Source organism: Podarcis vaucheri, assembly GCF_965113315.1.
Source record: "Podarcis vaucheri genome assembly, chromosome: 7".
NCBI classification, from domain to species: domain Eukaryota; kingdom Metazoa; phylum Chordata; class Lepidosauria; order Squamata; family Lacertidae; genus Podarcis; species Podarcis vaucheri.
Genome location: NC_138765.1, coordinates 36467197 through 36483736, shown reverse-complemented (window position 1 = coordinate 36483736; position 16540 = coordinate 36467197). Strand labels below are relative to the sequence as shown.

Here is a 16540-nt window from a genome sequence, read left to right as displayed (position 1 = left end):
GCAAGTCACCCCATTAAACTAGGGGCGGCATCCAGCAGCATGAGACTTGCTTGCCATCTGCATTGCTTTGAGGTTGCCATTTCTTTGCAGTTAGAACATGAGCAAAATGCATTTTTGCATGAACAGGAAAAGTCCTTTGGGTTGGACTTTTGGGTAGGAAATTGCTGGTCACTGGGCAGCATTTATCAGAACCGGACTTATTCTGCTTGAGACCCTGCTTAGCTTTGGAACTTGGAACGTGGGAAGCAACATAAGAGAAGAGGAAGCATGTGCAGAGTGCTTTTCCTAATATGGATTAAAGAACCAGATGCCACCTGTCTAGAATTGGGGAGAAGGGTAGCACAGGAAAAAATGTGTAATGATCATGTGACCTGTCTGTTTAGGAACTAAACTTGAGACAGAATATTTGGGGAATTGCATTCATAGGCCTCACTGTGGAACTGAAACAGTCACATGCAGAATGGAGACTGTATCTGAGGCAACTTCTTCAAGCAAGTTCTAGTTGCATGAAGCTCTCCATGTGTTACATCCTCACAGACAGATAAAATCAGTTAGCAGAGACATCCAACTCATCCCAATTTGTGCCAACACCCCCTAATTCTAACTTGTGGTTATAGAAGTATGGTTCATTTGCATACTATATTATGCAAAATTATATGACACAACTTCACTATTCTTATTGCAAAATGTATCCCATTTATTTTCAGTGAATCTATGGTGACTAGAAACTTGCTAGAGAACGTGATTTGTTTAGATTTCAGGACCCAAAACTCTTCTGTTCAAATTTTGGATTCCATTGTGGTGTGATGGGCATGGGATGCAAACAGACCCACACTTTATTTCATGCACTTCCAATTTCAGCAGTTTTGAAAATGACTTGAATGTCATGAATTCCTTCCCCATCCCCATCCCCCAAATCAGGAGGGTGCTAAGAACACGTTGCCAGTGATCCTTATGGAAATACTGTGTTGTATGCTTGGGAGCCCTTAACAAGTCACACTGCTCTCAGGTTTGCTGTGTGGCCATGCCTGGGGGGGGGGGGAGTCCATGGCTTGCTGGCAGAGCACCTCCATTGTGTGAAGAAGGTCCAAGGTTTAATCCCCTGCCAGAAACTCTGGAGAGCCACTGCCAGTCAGTGTAGACTACACTGAGCTAGATGGGCCAATGAGTTTAGCTCAGTAGGGCAGGCAGCTTTCTATGTAGAGCATGAGACTCTTAATCTCAAAGCTGCAGGTTCAGGCCACACCTTGGGCAAAAAGATTATTGCATTGCAGGGAACTAGATGACCCTCACAGCCCCTTCCAACTCTACAGTTCTATGATTCTATTATTCCTGTGCCTGTTCACTGCTGTATCAGCTCCCAGAATCCAATTGATCCAGATATCCATGATCCCCTGAGTTAGATGCTTTCATCCACCAAAGATCACACAGCCATGACAATACCTTCCAAGCTTCAGGATCATTGCAGGATAAAAGGAAGAGCACACACTATGGGCCAGCTTGCAGCCCTGCCTAAAGAACCAGGTAACAAGGGTGCTCCTGGGCAGAGACAGACTCCTGATGTACTCTATGCCAAGACAGGGAACTTCTGTATCCTGACAGCAGTTCAGTTTTAACGTCCCATTGCAAGGGACTCTGACAGAAGATCTCTCTTATCTGCACCACCAGGACAGCTTGCAAGAAGAGGGAATGGCTGAGCACTACCTGTATAGTGGCAGGAAGGAAGACTGCAGCTGATCAGCCCCAAGCAATCAGGTGGCCCAAGACACCAACAGGGGCTCTGTTGCAAGAACATTCATAGGCAGGGGCTGCTGCCAGGTAAAGTAAATGAAGCAGTGGGCCCTCTATGTTTCTTTGATTGCAGAAGGCTCACTGCTGGCCAAGGCTGCAGCCACTCACCGTCTTCTTTCCCCCAGAATGCATCTGGGCCCTGAGACAGAATGGCCCAGATGGCATCCTGGAGAAATGCAGCTGGTGGGTGTCTGAAACCTCAGCCAGGGCTTTACTTTGCTTCTGTGTGCCCATGCATAGAAAAAGGAGGAAAAATGAGAAAGTGATGTCAGTGACTGTCAGTAGCTCCAGTAGGCTCTGACAGGCCTGGTAACTAAAGAAGCCACAAAGGCTCTGGGGCCTTGTGGAAACCAAAGGCTATGTGCCTGTCTGGCGCTGCATCACCTGCCTCTGTGCCTCTGAGATTGGCCTGCCTACTCTGGAGCATAAGCAAAATGGGGGTGGCGACAGGGGGCAGGCACTCCCCCAATAAGGAGCTTATACTGCATTTCTGAAATCCTGTCATTAACATATGGTATCTCACCCACCTAGAAATATACTTTCCCCCTTCCATACTGCCACCCCCTGAATTCTTTTTCAAGTGCCACAGCTGCTCTGGAAGTCAACCATCAGCTTTGCTCACCTGCCCCTGGTTCTTCAGAGTCTCAGGTGCCACTTTTGGACTTGACCTCTGCCTGCCACGGACAATGCAAGCTGCTTGCCTTGCTGGGCTCTGACACCAGAGATTGGGATGGTGTTTTACCCCACAAACAGATCCATTCATTGAGGTCAGATTCCACAACAACTCTGGCAGCAGAGAGCAGGAGAGGCTCTGCAGTAATACAGCGGCTGCCTTAGCAGAACGTACACAGCCAAAATGAGAGACGGAGCATTAACTTGTGGAATATCGCTGTTGTTTACAACTTTTCCAAGGTTTCATTTTCCTTATCAACAAAGCTGGGAGCAAACCTTGGCAAAAATTTAGTAGGGCCACCGTGGCTCAGGGACCAGATCTGCATTGTGGGCTACCAAGTGACCATCCCTGCTCTACAGTGTCTTCTCAAACCTTCACACTACCTGACCATTCCTCTGGTCCCGGGGTCACGTATAAAGGCACAGGAGGCTCCCACCTTGCTGAAGCTAAGCAGGTCTAGGGCTGGTCAGCGCTTGAATGCATGACTGCCTGGGAAACGTCTCTTCCTTGGATTCATTATGGAAGAAAGGTGGGATACAAATGTCAGTGTGTGTGTGCCTGCACACACAAAACTGCCTATAATAAGGCAAGCCATTTCTAGGCTCAGTACAAGGTGCTGATTTTAACCCATATGGTCCTATGGAACTTGGGGTCAGGTTACCTCAAAGGCCACCCTATCCCTTACAAACTTACACTGAGATCTTCTTCAAAGGATCTCCTTCAGGTTTCTGCACCTACAGGGGCAAGGTACATGGTCAGCCTGAGAGGGCCTTCTTGTCACCTTTGGGTCCCTGGGTCAGGGATGTACTGTCTCCTGGAAGACTTGCCAAGCACTGAACTGGATGACATTTGGAGAAAGACCATTAAAAAAATATAGCACTTTAAATCATTTTAATCTGGTTCCTAGTTGCTGCTGCTAAGTATTGTTGTTACAGTACTGTGTTTTTGTTTCCTTTTTCAAAAATGTTATCCACAGAGAGGTTTTTTACCTGGAGAAGAGTAACAGAAATACATCCACTAAACAAAGTAACAAGAGCCCCAAATTTTCAAAGCTGGAAATTTTCTTGGTCTGTTATTTGACAAGCTCCCTTTTCTGAGGTGTCACAATTTGTAGTCTTCCAGAAATAATGGAGTTAGCAGAAAACTTGACCTTGTGGTCTACAACGCATCATCACATGAGCTATCTGCATCCACAGGACAGCTCAGGTCTTTCCAACAACATTTCCCAGTCTATGCATCTGTTAGTGAGGCTGCTGCTGAGCACCCTTCTGAGGCCCTGATGTTCTCCCATTGGATAATTTCTTAAATCCAGAGGCAAGCTATGAAATTACAAGTCAAATACCTGTTCTTTTCACAAGACCTATTAAACTGTGCTTGTTTAATGGTCTGCTCCTCTCTCCTAGAAAGTAACTTAGCCTTAGGGAAGAGCAACTCTGAGAAGCCTGATGGGTTCTCTCACAAGTTCAGTCTTCACAGCCAATATTCCATATGCATAGCTCTTCTATCTGTGGGTTGAGGATCCAGCTGATTGTTTTTGGTGGCCAGATTTGGCTGATCCGCTATTACCTTGTCTACTATGGTATCTGGACACTAACCTATCAAGAATGCTTTACAGGAGGGCAATTTTGAATAGAAGCAGCTATTATGTGGAATTCTCCATCTTGTCTCTCCACACATTTCAGGGCCCTCCCTGGTCCTGCATAGGTCTCTCCCCCTGCCCCCACAAATAAGAAGACTCGCAAACTAAGGCTCTGTAGAACCAAACATGGGACAGAACAAGGCCCATGTACTTCAGGAATCAAATTCTAAGAGTAACAAGCCACATGCCTGGTGCCGCATGAGCTGGTTCCATATGATCATCACAAATCATTTGAATTATAAGAAAGGGAAGTCACTTCGGCTACCTACTGGCTCCTTTTTCTCAAGCACAGTTGGACAAAAGGAATAGGAGGCTGGAGGTCAAGTCTATGATTCCATCTCACTGCAACAAGTAGGGGCTCCTTGAGACTCTGAGCATGACTAACAGCTAGTAAAAACTACACTGCCCTGCCCTGCGCTGATCCCTCTTTTTAAAGGAAATATCTTAACAGAACTCTCAGTGGTGCTTTCTTCACCTTTCTTTAATCATGTAACAATGAGTTCCACATGTTAAGCACACATCCCCCCTTTCCTTTGTTGATCCTCCTCAACTCTTCTGTCATTGGATGGTGAAGCCATTTATGAAGGGATGTTCAAACGTTGCATGAGAATACAACAGGTCTGGGAAGTTGAGGAGAATTTCTTTTCCTTAAGGAATGGAGCACACAAACCCAGAGAACGGCGGAGGGGTGTGTGGAGGGAAGAGTGCCTACTACCAGTACCCATTCTTAATACCCCACCAAGGAACTGCTTCCCCGCTTACCTGCATCCGCCAGACAGAAGCCGGCACAGCTGAAATAAACCAGGAGGGCTGCATTGATGTAGAGAAGCAGTTGATCCATCCTCCAGAGCGGGTCCATCCTGCATCCACATGGGAATGGCTGTTTCAGCCCCAGAGGTCCCGATCCAACATGGGGAGGGAGGCAGGCAGGCAGAGAGCGAGCGAGCGAGAGAGAAAGAGGGTGCCCCTTCGGCTCCCCTTGGCGGCCGCCTCCGATCAGAGGGACGCCGAGGAGCCCCGCCAGGCTCCCGGACCCGGCGCGGACATTTCAGCACCACGGACAGCTCCGCGCCGCCGCCGCCGCTGCCGCCGCTTCCCTGTCCATGGCTGGCTTCTCCCGGCGGCAGCAGAAGGGCAGCGCCGACTTGGGGCTCCCGAGGCCGGGCTGGTCTCTCTTCCTGGGCCCGGAGAAAGTTTCTGGGAGGCGGCGTGAGGCAGCTCGGCTCCGCGGAGGAGAAGCCAGAGAGACGCGGCCGAGCAGCTCCTGTTCCCGCTCCTGATGGTGCTGCTGGTGGCGGCGGCGGTGGCTGGAGGAGCCGCTGGGTCCCTGCAAAGTGCAAACGTGCCGCCAGTGGGCCGCCTCCTCCACCATCAGCCAGGCAGCTCCATCCAGGGGAGGCAGCGAGAGAAAGGATGGAGGCGCCCCCGACGCTCCCCCTGCCCTAACGACAGCCACGGGCGAATCCGGACTCGCCTGCCAGCGTCCCCGGGCCAAAGCACGCCGCCCTCCCCGGGCTGGGCGATTTGTGCTCCGAGATCCTACCAGGCGGGAAGCGGGGGGGTCTTCAGTCCCTCCTCCTCCTCTTCCTCCTCCTCCTTCTCCCCTCCCTCATTAACCTTAATGGGAGAGCGACACTGTTTGAAGGGGAAACGGATCTCGCAGGTCACCACGTCTACACACACCAATTTTTAAAAAAGAGGGAGGGAGAGAAAGATCATTTATTTAAACCTTCCCCGCTGGAAGAGGTTCCGCTGCGTGTGTCTCGCTTGACTGGAGGGAGACAGAGGCAGGGAGGTGAGGAAGGAAGGAAGGAAGGAAGGAAGGAAGGAAGGAAGGAAGGAAGGAAGGAAGGAAGGAGATTGATGGCTGGGGGAAAAGTGTCAACTCCCAATTCCCTTTCCCAGTTGGAAGGATGTCCTCTAGCACCCTTGGGGAAGAACTGGACCTGCAAAGGGGTTGGGGGTGAATGTGGGGCATCCTAGCCAGAATCCATAAAACATCAGGAGAGACTGTATTATATAACAACAGAACAGCAGAAAGTGGGCCACAGACTGGGGTGGCTTGGTGGGGGTCCCCTTTTCCTTGAGGCTTCTCCAAACTTGAAGCTTATTAGGAAGAAAGGAGGATGAGAGGGAAGCACCCAACAGGAAGACATGAGGGGGTTTGTGGAGGGATAAGGCATGAAAGGCTCCCTAGGGGAGACACCCATGGCCTTAAATGGTCTAATAGCACAGGTTAATTGGGGCCATTCAAGGCCATCACATTGGCAGGAGACTTCTGAAAAAGGACCCAGACCTGGAGAGTCTTACAGTCCTGCCAAGTTATCAGTCAAATTCCCCAGCATAATGTGAGTTCAGTGTGGAGGATGGTACAGACACCCTGGAACACAAAAATGCTTTTGCTTCCAAAACTACAAAGGATAGTTCACCTGACAATAGGTAGAGGGGAGGCTATGTCACTGTAAAAAGAATGGCTGTGGGGGGGGGTGGTGGCTACAAGATAAAAGCAATGAGATCAATCCAGGAAGGACGAGACTCTCAATGGCTACTAGTCCTGATGGCCATGCACAACCTCTACCTGTTGAGAGGACTGCTATTGCACTCAGGTCCTGTTTGCAGGCTTTCAGAAGCACCTAGTTGGCCACTGCTGGAACAGGGTGCTGGACAGGGTGAGTCCCCTCTCACTGATCCAGCAGGGCTTGCCTTATGCTCTTATATGTCAGTTATCCCACAGGTCCTTTATTCAGTCAGTCAACCACTTTTACATTTATATCCCACCTTTTCTCCAAGAGCTCAGGGTGGCAGGGACATTTCTCCCTTACTGTGTCCATTTTATCCTGCCTTCAGGTGTCTAGACAGGTGAGCAATACCCAACAGGCAAAAGCACACTCTTTGGTCATATCACAATCTGATCTGGGGATATTCCTTCCCCAGCCTGACAGGGATACTGGCCTGGAGGCAGAGCTGTGTCCAAGGCTGGCTGAGGTGATGGAAGGCACGGTGTGGAGAAGTTGGATAGGGAGAAGTCCCCCACACCATAAGAGTATTTTTCAGGGCCATCCAATGAAGCTGAATGCTCCAAGATTCTAGGCAGGCAAAGGAAAGGACTCCTTCTTACAGTGCAGAATCAGAAGAATCTTTATTTGCATCAGCCACTAGCCATAGCAATAAAATGTACTGAAGATAGAGGTAAAAACTTAACTATACAGTAGAAAATATATTTTGGGGATTACATCAATAAGCAAATAATAGATCTTATTCTCATTGCCCCCACTAAAAACCTTGCAGTTTTTGCTGTCATCTGGTGATCTTGATCTGCTAGAAGAAAGGAGACAGTAGCAATGGTTGAGCGACCCGGCATGGACAATAATAGAGGGGTGATAACCTCACTCCTCGAATCTTTATAAAGAGTGCAAGCCAGAAGCACATGAGCCACTGACTCGATACTGCCATCTCCACAGGGACATAACCATTTTTCCAGTGAATTTTTTTTGAAATTGACCCTCAAGTACAGCTGAAGGCAGTATATTCAATCTTGTGAAAGCATGTCTGTATTTTGGAATTGTTAAATTTTGCAAATACAGTTGTACCTCGGGTTACATACGCTTCAGGTTACAGACTCCGCTAACCCAGAAATAGTACCTCGGGTTAAGAACTTTGCTTCAGGATGAGAACAGAAATCATGCTCTGGTGGCACGGTGGCAGCAGGAGGCCCTATTGGTTAAAGTGGTGCTTCAGGTTAAGAACAGTTTCAGGTTAAGTATGGACCCCCGGAACGAATTAAGTACTTAACCCGAGGTAGGGTGCCAAAGCGTCAAAATGACTAGGTGAAAAATAATCATGCCATGGACAAAATTTGCTTCTTGTGGCCAGATTGTTCTGTCACTCGATATCATATAGGCGCTGTCTAATTAAACTATTTGCTTTACTGCTTTACTGAAGCCCAGTGTTAATAACTATCAACAGTTAACCAAATTGTCAACCAAAAGCTTTATTTTTCTGGTTTATCAACCAGAAAAGTAAAGCTTTTGGTTGACAATTTTAGTCCAAGCACTCTCATGACAATCTTATGATACTAGTGGTAGTAGACAAGTGGGGTTTAAATTTAGGTAGAGCCAATAATTAAATGTCCTACGCCAAATCTGTAATTCAACAGAAGGGAGGTTAGCCTCTAAGTGCAATTAAGCATTTGGAACACAGGATGGAACAGGAAAAATTTGCCTTAGGAACTTAGATTGAACAGCTTCTGTAGATCCAAGGTGAGGGCCTGTCCAAATCTGAGCCCCATATAATAACTGTGCTAGGGGTTTAGCTTTAAACACTTCAAGGGCTGATGGTATGTGATTGCCACCTTTTGTAGGGAAAAAGCGTGTCAGAATTTTGGCACTTTGGGACTCTTTTTGCTTTGCATATTTCTGGTGTGCTCCCCATAATCCTGTTGACTGGAAAACAAGGCCAAGGTATTTAAAGACTTTAACTTGTTCTATCAACTGATTATCCCACAAGTGGTAGTGATAGACACCAACTTGGATAGCTTTTTAAAAGGATTAGACAAATTGATGGAGCATAAGGCAATGATGGCCATGTTCTGCCTCCAGCGTCAAAGATGGTATATGACAACAGGGTGCTATTCTCATATACCATCTGCATGGGCCTTTGATCGGACCCAGTAGCCAGGTTCTTATTATGTTCCTAAGGCAGGCAGAAGGAATGCGTAGAAGCTGGCTTCCACTCTAGAGACAATTTGCTCTGACTCAAGAATCAAGCCAGAGTCACATCTTTTGCCTAGCTTTATACAGTTAGATGAAATTCTATTGGCCCTTGATGTCACCTGACAGCTGCTGAATGAGTAAACTGGTCAGCTGCAGCAGTGGTGCCCAAGTGGAGGAGAAAGCAAGTTGCCTCTGGGTCAGGATTCCATGGTCAAATCTGCTGGGGCCATGGGGGGGGGGCTCAACATATAATGTGGAGACCATGAGATCCTTGTTCAGTGGTACCTTGGGTTAAGAACTTAATTTGTTCCGGAGGTCCTTTCTTAACCTGAAACTGTTCTTAACCTGAGGTACCACTTTAGCTAATGGGGCCTCCTGCTGCTGCTGCACCGCTCTGCTGGTGATTTCCATTCTCATCCTGAGGTAAAGTGCTCAAGCCGAGGTACTACTTCCAGGTTAGCGGAGTCTGTAACCTGAAGTGTCTGTAACCCGAGGTACCACTGTATTGGTGAAAGGCAGTCCGGGCCCCCCCCTGGGAAGGAGGAGGTGGTGGATGGGTGAGCCCACAATGAAAGCAGACAAAACCCTCTCCCCACTTGCAGGGCAAAACAAAGGAGGTGCCAAAATGATCATAAGAAAACAACACGTGAAAAAATGTTGCAGCTTTTGGGCCCTTATAGTTAAGAGAATGATTGGACAGTCTTCTTGAAGCTGCAAACATGAGTCTGACCAAACTGCGGGAGGCAGTGGAAGACAGAAGTGCCTGGCATGCTCTGGTCCATGGGGTCACGAAGAGTCAGACACGACTAAACGACTAAACAACAACAAGTTAAGAGAAAATGTGAGTAAGAGGCAACATGATAGACTTTATAAAATTATGCATAGCAAAAAAGGGGGGGTATAGAAAGTTTTCCTCCTCTCACAAGGCTAGGATTTGTGCACATCCAATGAAGCTGAATGTTGGAAGAATCAGGATTGATAAAAGAAAGGACTTCATATAACACATGGTTAAACCCTGAAACTCACTCCTACAAGAGGCAGTGATGGCCACCATCTTGGATGGTTTTAAAAGGGGATTAGACAAATTCAGGGAGGAGAGGGCTATCAACAGCTACTAGCCACAATGGCTCAGCTCTGCCTCAACTCTTGGAGGCAGCAATGCTTCTGAATACCAGTTGCCGGAAACCACAGGGAGAGAAAGTGTTCCGGTGCTTGAATTCTGCTTGTGGGAAGATGAGCCATCGGTCCGATCCATCAGGCTTTTCTTATTTTCTTGTGTTCTTACATTCTCATCTTCTCATCTCTCTTTTGTGAACCTCACTTGGAGTTTTGCTTCTGCAATGTGTTTTAAAGGGATATTCTTTTACAAGTTTACACTTCCAATCAGCACTTATCATTTTAAAAATGGTGACAGTGTTGTTTACCATGTTCACTTTCCCAGCATCCATAATAATGATAATAATTTATTTATACCCCACCCATCTGGCTGGGTTTCCCCAGCCACTCTGGGTGGCTCCCAACCAAATATTAAAAACACGATAAAACATCAAACATTAAAAACTTCAGATGTCTTCTAAAAGTCAAATAGTTGTTTATTTCCTTGACATCTGATGGGAGGGCATTCCACAGGGCGGGTACCACTACCGAGAAGGCCCTCTGCCTGGTTCCCTGTAGCTTCACTTCTCACAGTGAGGGAACTGCCAGAAGGCCCTCGGCGCTGGACCTCAGTGTCTGGGCTGAACGATGGGAGTGGAGACCTTTTGAGACCCTTTGAGGAAGGGCACTAGTTTCTCATTTCAGACTTGGAAGTCTGAAGTCCCTCAGTTTCTGAAGCAACAAAGAGCAGAGCCTTCTCAACGGTGGTGCCTCATCACGGGAATGCTTTCTCCCTGGCTCCAACCCTGGTCAGTTTTATGAGGCTGAACACATCGCTGCTCTTCCCATTTTTTTGGATGAGGACATATGCTTCTGTCACCCCTGCCTCGGCCATCATTGTTTTTATTTTTATTTAAAATGTTGGTTAACTGTCCTTCATCAAAAGGTTCAAGGACAATGTATAATGCATGACTAAAAACTAATGCACACATGAGATACATGAATATTTGTTTGTTCTTACTATTAAATTGTGTTCAATACAATTGTAGCTAGGCAGTCACTTCATAACTCAATCTGATTAAACAGGTAGGGTACAAGTGTTTTTCAACTGGGGTAACCTTTAGATGAAGACAGAAGGAGGACTTTGACTCAAGTCTGCAAGACTGATTTGGACCAAAACTCCCTGTCCCGCATGAGATCTTCTGATTTCCAACCTGCTGTGAAAGTGTGTGGAGGTCGCATTCGCTGACCACAAGTCTCCTGAGGCACACCAATGCTTTATCAGGAAGGATTAATGCGCCTTGTGCAAGAAGGCTGCATTCTAAATGCAGAGCTATGTGCATATTAGATGGGGCATGGAAATTAATGTGCATTTAGGTTAATTAAACTGGCAGTGGCCTGATTTATGGTAACTAGTTGATGGGAACAGAAGCAATTTTCCACTCTCATACATGAGCTGTCAAGCAATATGTCACTGGGTGGGAAAGGCCAGTTCTTGGCACTGATAGGAGGTTCTGTGGAAGGCTTGGGGAGAAATAAAAGCAAAGCCTTTGACTCTGTTAATCCCACACGTGAGTCAGAGATTAAAAGAGGTTTGTGCCTGTCACAAGCACAGCAGCCTGTTTCAAAGGCTCTCCAGGTGTCAGAGATCGGCTGCGAGCTGCTGAGCAATCAAGCTGAAGTGCAAGCCAGGCAGGATTAGGCCAGAAAGGTAAAACCCACAGGAGAGTCCATCAGGAGACAGAACCACTTGTGGGCAAAAGCGGAGACTAGTAGGAAGAAGAGAGCCAACAGGGGTGTTTGGAACAACACTTGGGGGGGGGGCGCTCAGGCAAGGCTGGAGCAAAGGCAGCATTGCATAGTGGTCAGAATGTTGGACTGGAACTGGGAAGACCCAAGTTCAAATCCCTACTCAGCCATGAAGCCATAGCTTCTCAACCTAATCTACTTCACAGGGCGGTTGTGAGGATAAATTGTAGGGATAATGTATTCCATCTCGAGCTCCTTGGAGCCAAGGCAGAAGATTTAGAAGTAACAAAACCAATAACCTGGAAACACTGCAGCACCTTGTCTTGGGGCTCACTGAAAGCAGCCTCAGCAGGATCAGGCTGGGCTCAGTCTGTGTTAGGATACCAAGCCATGTGAGACCTGGACTGCCACAGCCGCTGCACACCCCTGCACATCAGTAAGGTGCTTCATTGGCACAACTAAGGATATTGCTGTTCCTCAGTTGGACTGCTTCATGCCTTTTTGCAGGGGACATTTATTTCTGCTGGAACATCTTCTTCTTTGGCGATCACTCGTAGCCGAGTAAGATTGTCCTCCATAAACACAGTTTTTGCCTTGAGACAAGATTTGCCTTGAGACAGTCTTTAAACCTCTTTTGTTGACCACCAGCATTACGCTTTCCATTTTTAAGTTCGGAATAGCGTAGTTGCTTTGGAAGACGATCATCAGGCATCCGCACAACATGACCAGTCCAACAAAGTTGATGTTGAAGAATCATTGCTTCAACACTGGTGATCTTTTCTTCTGCCAGTACACTGATATTAGTTCACCTGTCTTTCCAAGTGAAGTGTAAAATTTTTCAGAGACACCGTTGATGGAATCTTTCGAGGAGTTGGAGATGGCGTTTATGACATTCATTTCTGCTGGAACATACCCAAGATCAGGGATGAGACACCTTTGGCCTGGGGCCAAATGCAGTCCTTCAGGTCCTTGGAACTCCTCTCCCAAGCCACACACCTCTCCACAGGCCACGCCTGCCCCTGCCCCTGCTCTGCACCCTTCTTGAGTGTTTTTGCCTGGCTGGAATGTGGTCTTGAATTTGAATCATACTTGCTTGTCTGGAAGGAGGACAGAGCAAGCTAAGTGTGTATAGAAACCAGCCTACCGTACAAAGGTCAGAATCACATTTGTTGATCTGCCTACTTTTGCCTCTGGCCTCACCTGTGACTGATTTACAGCTTGAGAAACAAAAGCGACTCCTAGTTAGCAGGAAAGGGCAACACTAACACTTCCTTTTCCTTTTCCCCGCAGAGTAAACACACAAGAACTGAAATAGAACCCCCCAAAAAATAATCAAGGAGGTGCTTAAACTCGCAGCCCTGGTGATTAAAATTGGCACTCCCTAATTAAAATTGGTCTCTCGTGATTAATCAGCTAAACTGTAGTTGGTTCATCTGCTGATTAAACTGATTAAAGCTTGTGGCTCTGATGAAGGAGTGGGAAAAGCCACTCTTTAAGGGGTAACTAATCTCAAGTGCCTGCAGCAGCAAACAACATCCTGGTCAGGATGCAAGCAGAAAGAGCAAAAACCAAAGTCACCCCCCCCCCCCGCGCCCCAAGCAGAACTGACAATTAAGCTTCAAAGCCAATTTATGTTGCTGAATGAAACACATTTCCAATACCTCTGACGGGGATGTTCCCCATGGCCTGCCCACTGCTTTTCTTCCTGATGAATTATAAATCCGATATTAATTGCGAGATGTGTCATTGGAGTTTCAGTGATTGTCAGTCAGGGCTTTTGTGTGCAGGGTGGAATTTTTAGAACTTTTGTGTTCTGCTAACAATGAACAAAGGAAGCAGATGTAAAAAAGAAAAAAAGAAAAGAAAGAGGGCAGAAACTCAACAGGAATTAACAATGTACCACATGCATAATGTGCTTGTGCCACAAATAGCTGGCAGGTTACTCAAGCAAGTGAGCCAAGGGCCATACACAAAGGAAAGTGGAGGGAAATGGTTAAATGAATCCACTAAGGCAACAGGGCTGGGCTGGAGCAGAAGAGAATTAGGGCTGCATCAAACATTGACGTGGAATCCACAGAAAATAAATCCATGTGCAGAGGCACATGAGGGGCAGGTTAATAAACAATAAACCATTATTGTTGAGGTTATGTCTACACAGATGGGGCCTGGATAAAGGGAAACAAGAAACACCAAATATCAGAACCAGGCCACATTTTTTAACCAAAGTATGCACAATTCACAAGAGAGATGTCCTGTAGGTAGAGGGAAGGGAACTTCTAGGATAGCAAACAGGTGTATTTTTCCAGGTCCTGACATGGAGCCATTTCTTCTTGAGAGTAGACATGCCCTGTCTACCTTTTCCCCTTCTGAATTTTGGAACTGAATGCTGTAAAGACTGGAGATCCACAGGTGCTGGGCTGTTTGAAAACCAGCTGTCATAACCTTTTGCTGGTGCCTGGACCAGACAGAGAGTGTTTGGGCCATGGGCTCCCAACATGTAGTGATTCCTGACCATGCATCACACTGGCATGACCTAACTTTGATTTGGTATTCCTGAAGTGGAGAATGAGAAAATGCAGAGGCTGGAAATCAAGAGAAATGGCTTGGCTTGGCTTTTTAAATGGACTCTACAGCCCGTTGCATAAACAGACTATCATTTTGGGATTTGTACCAGGCAGAGAGAAGGGAGGTGCATCCTCCTTGCTCCACGTCTGATGCACTGAGAACATTGATGAGAATTCATGTCAAACTCACTCTTGGGCAACCTCCAAAAATGAAGGCTCCCTGGACGCAGGCCAAGCAGGCCTCCTCCTCCTCCGCCTCCCTCCTGCATCTGCCAAACACCTCCTGGAGCCTCACCACTGACAACTGCTGCAACTGAGGGCTTTTGTGGACATAACTGAAATAAATGTAGAGTTCCTGCACGGTTTGCAGTTTAAAGGATAACTGCAAGTGGGAGAAGAAAGCAGCGGACAAACCAAATCTTTTCCATCTCTGCAATAGCCTTTTTGAGGTGAGGCATCCTGAACTGTACTGGAAACAGTACATTCAAAGTGTGCCCACTGTTCTTGCACTGCAGTTGTCCTGCTCTTCCTCCTGTGCTGGCTCAATGTATCTCCATCGGGATGAATAAAGGTCTAGCCATTTCAGATGGAACCCTCAGATACTTGAATCCTGGGACCAACCAAATAGCAATGTCACTCACTTTCTTATGGTACGACTGCTGGTGCTGCTTCGTGAGTGCTGGGAAGACCGCTCGCTCTCCTGCCAACTCCATCCAGCCTAGGGGGCGGGGCCTGCACTACCATCACAGTTTAGAGGACAGAGCAGCTACCGGCAGCAATGGACAAAATAGTTTTAAATGTTTTAATTGCTTTTAATTTGCAGCACCTTAAATGGGGGTTGTTGTTTTTTATAATATTATATTATTTCATTATCTGCTGCAAATGTTAAAGATGTTTATATATATTTTAAGGTGTTTTAAAGGTGCTTTTATTGTTTACTTTGTTGTACCACCGTGAATGGTGGTTTTTATTTATGTATTTTTGTTGTTCCATTTTGTTTTGTTTTTGGGGTTGGACACTGAGTGGGGCGGGGATTGGTTTTGTTTGGGCATAATTGTTTTGGTTGTTTTGTTTTCTATTTGTAAATGGAGGTTAGTATGAGGCTTGGGATTGCGACCGTGGAGGGGCGAGGGAGGTATGGCGGTGGGGGCAGATGTTATAGGCGAAGGGGATCGAGATATGGATATGCTCGTACCCCTTCCAATCTGCGCCCCATCCCGAGAGACAAGGGTAGGGTGAGCAAGGATTACTCACCTCCTTCACTGGTGTTGTGCAATGCCAGGTCTATAGGCAACAAAACTGCTACCCTGCGAGATTTCTTTATCTCGCAGGGAGTTGACCTGGCTTGTGTGACGGAGACCTGGGTGCGCGAAGGGGTAACTGTTACCTTACAAGAGATGGCGCCCCCGGGTTTCTCCGTCCTCCACCAGTCACAGACTGTGGGCCGGGGGGGAGGGGTGGCAGTATTAATCCGGGAAGATTGTTCTTTCAGGGCTCTACCATCGCCATCGATCCCCGGCATTGAATGTGTTGGCCTAGTGTGGGGCTCCGAGGAGAGCTTGGCTGTCTGGCTGGTGTACCGGCCACCTAGCGCACCAGCAGCCACCCTGTCAGGCCTGCTGGAGGCGGTGGCCGGCTGGGCCTTGGAGTTCCCTAACCTATTGGTATTGGGAGACTTCAACTTCCACGCTGATGCCACTCCCTCCTCACAGGCTCTGGACCTGGTGTCTTCCATGGCGACACTAGGGCTCTCCCAGTTTGTTTCGGGCCCCACACATCAAGCAGGCCACACGCTGGATTTGATCTTTGGCGCCGGTATAGATGTGATCATGTCTCCTTCGATGAAGGTGCCATGGTCTGATCACTACGCTCTGAAAGCCAGGATTGACTTTCCACCCCCACCCTGCTTAGGTGGCGAGCCGATTTGGGCTCACCCGCGGAGGCTGATGGACCCGGATAGATTCCGTCAAGCCTTGCGGGACCTTGCTCCCCCTGGCGACTCATTGACTGAGCTTGTTGAGGGCTGGAATACCCAGCTCCTGGCAGCCATCGATGAGATCGCACCTAAGCGCCCTCTGCGACCCCGCAGAAACCGGGCTCCCTGGTTTACCGAGGAGCTTCGGAAAATGAAGCGGGACCTCAGACGGATAGAGCGAGTATGGCGGGGTGCCCGTGACGGAGCCTCAAGAACATCTTATAGGGTTTTTATGAAAACCTATGAGATGGCAGTGAAGGCTGCTAAGAAGTCTTACTTCTCGGCCTCCATTGCATCCGCTAGCTCTCGCCCGGCGCAATTATTTAGTATAATTTGGTCTTT

At 47.6% G+C, this 16540-nt stretch overlaps 1 protein-coding gene across 1 annotated transcript in view; it reads right to left on the bottom strand.

Annotated features, from left to right (window-relative positions):
- The window catches only part of FNDC5 (fibronectin type III domain containing 5), a 32703-nt gene extending 27045 nt beyond the window's left edge, over positions 1 to 5658 (bottom strand). The window contains exon 1 of the mRNA XM_082229552.1: positions 4866 to 5658. Coding sequence (XP_082085678.1) covers positions 4866 to 4962 — 97 coding nt within the window. The 5' untranslated portion in view covers positions 4963 to 5658. The remainder of the gene's footprint in view (positions 1 to 4865) is intronic.
- Positions 5659 to 16540: the final 10882 nt, after the last annotated feature.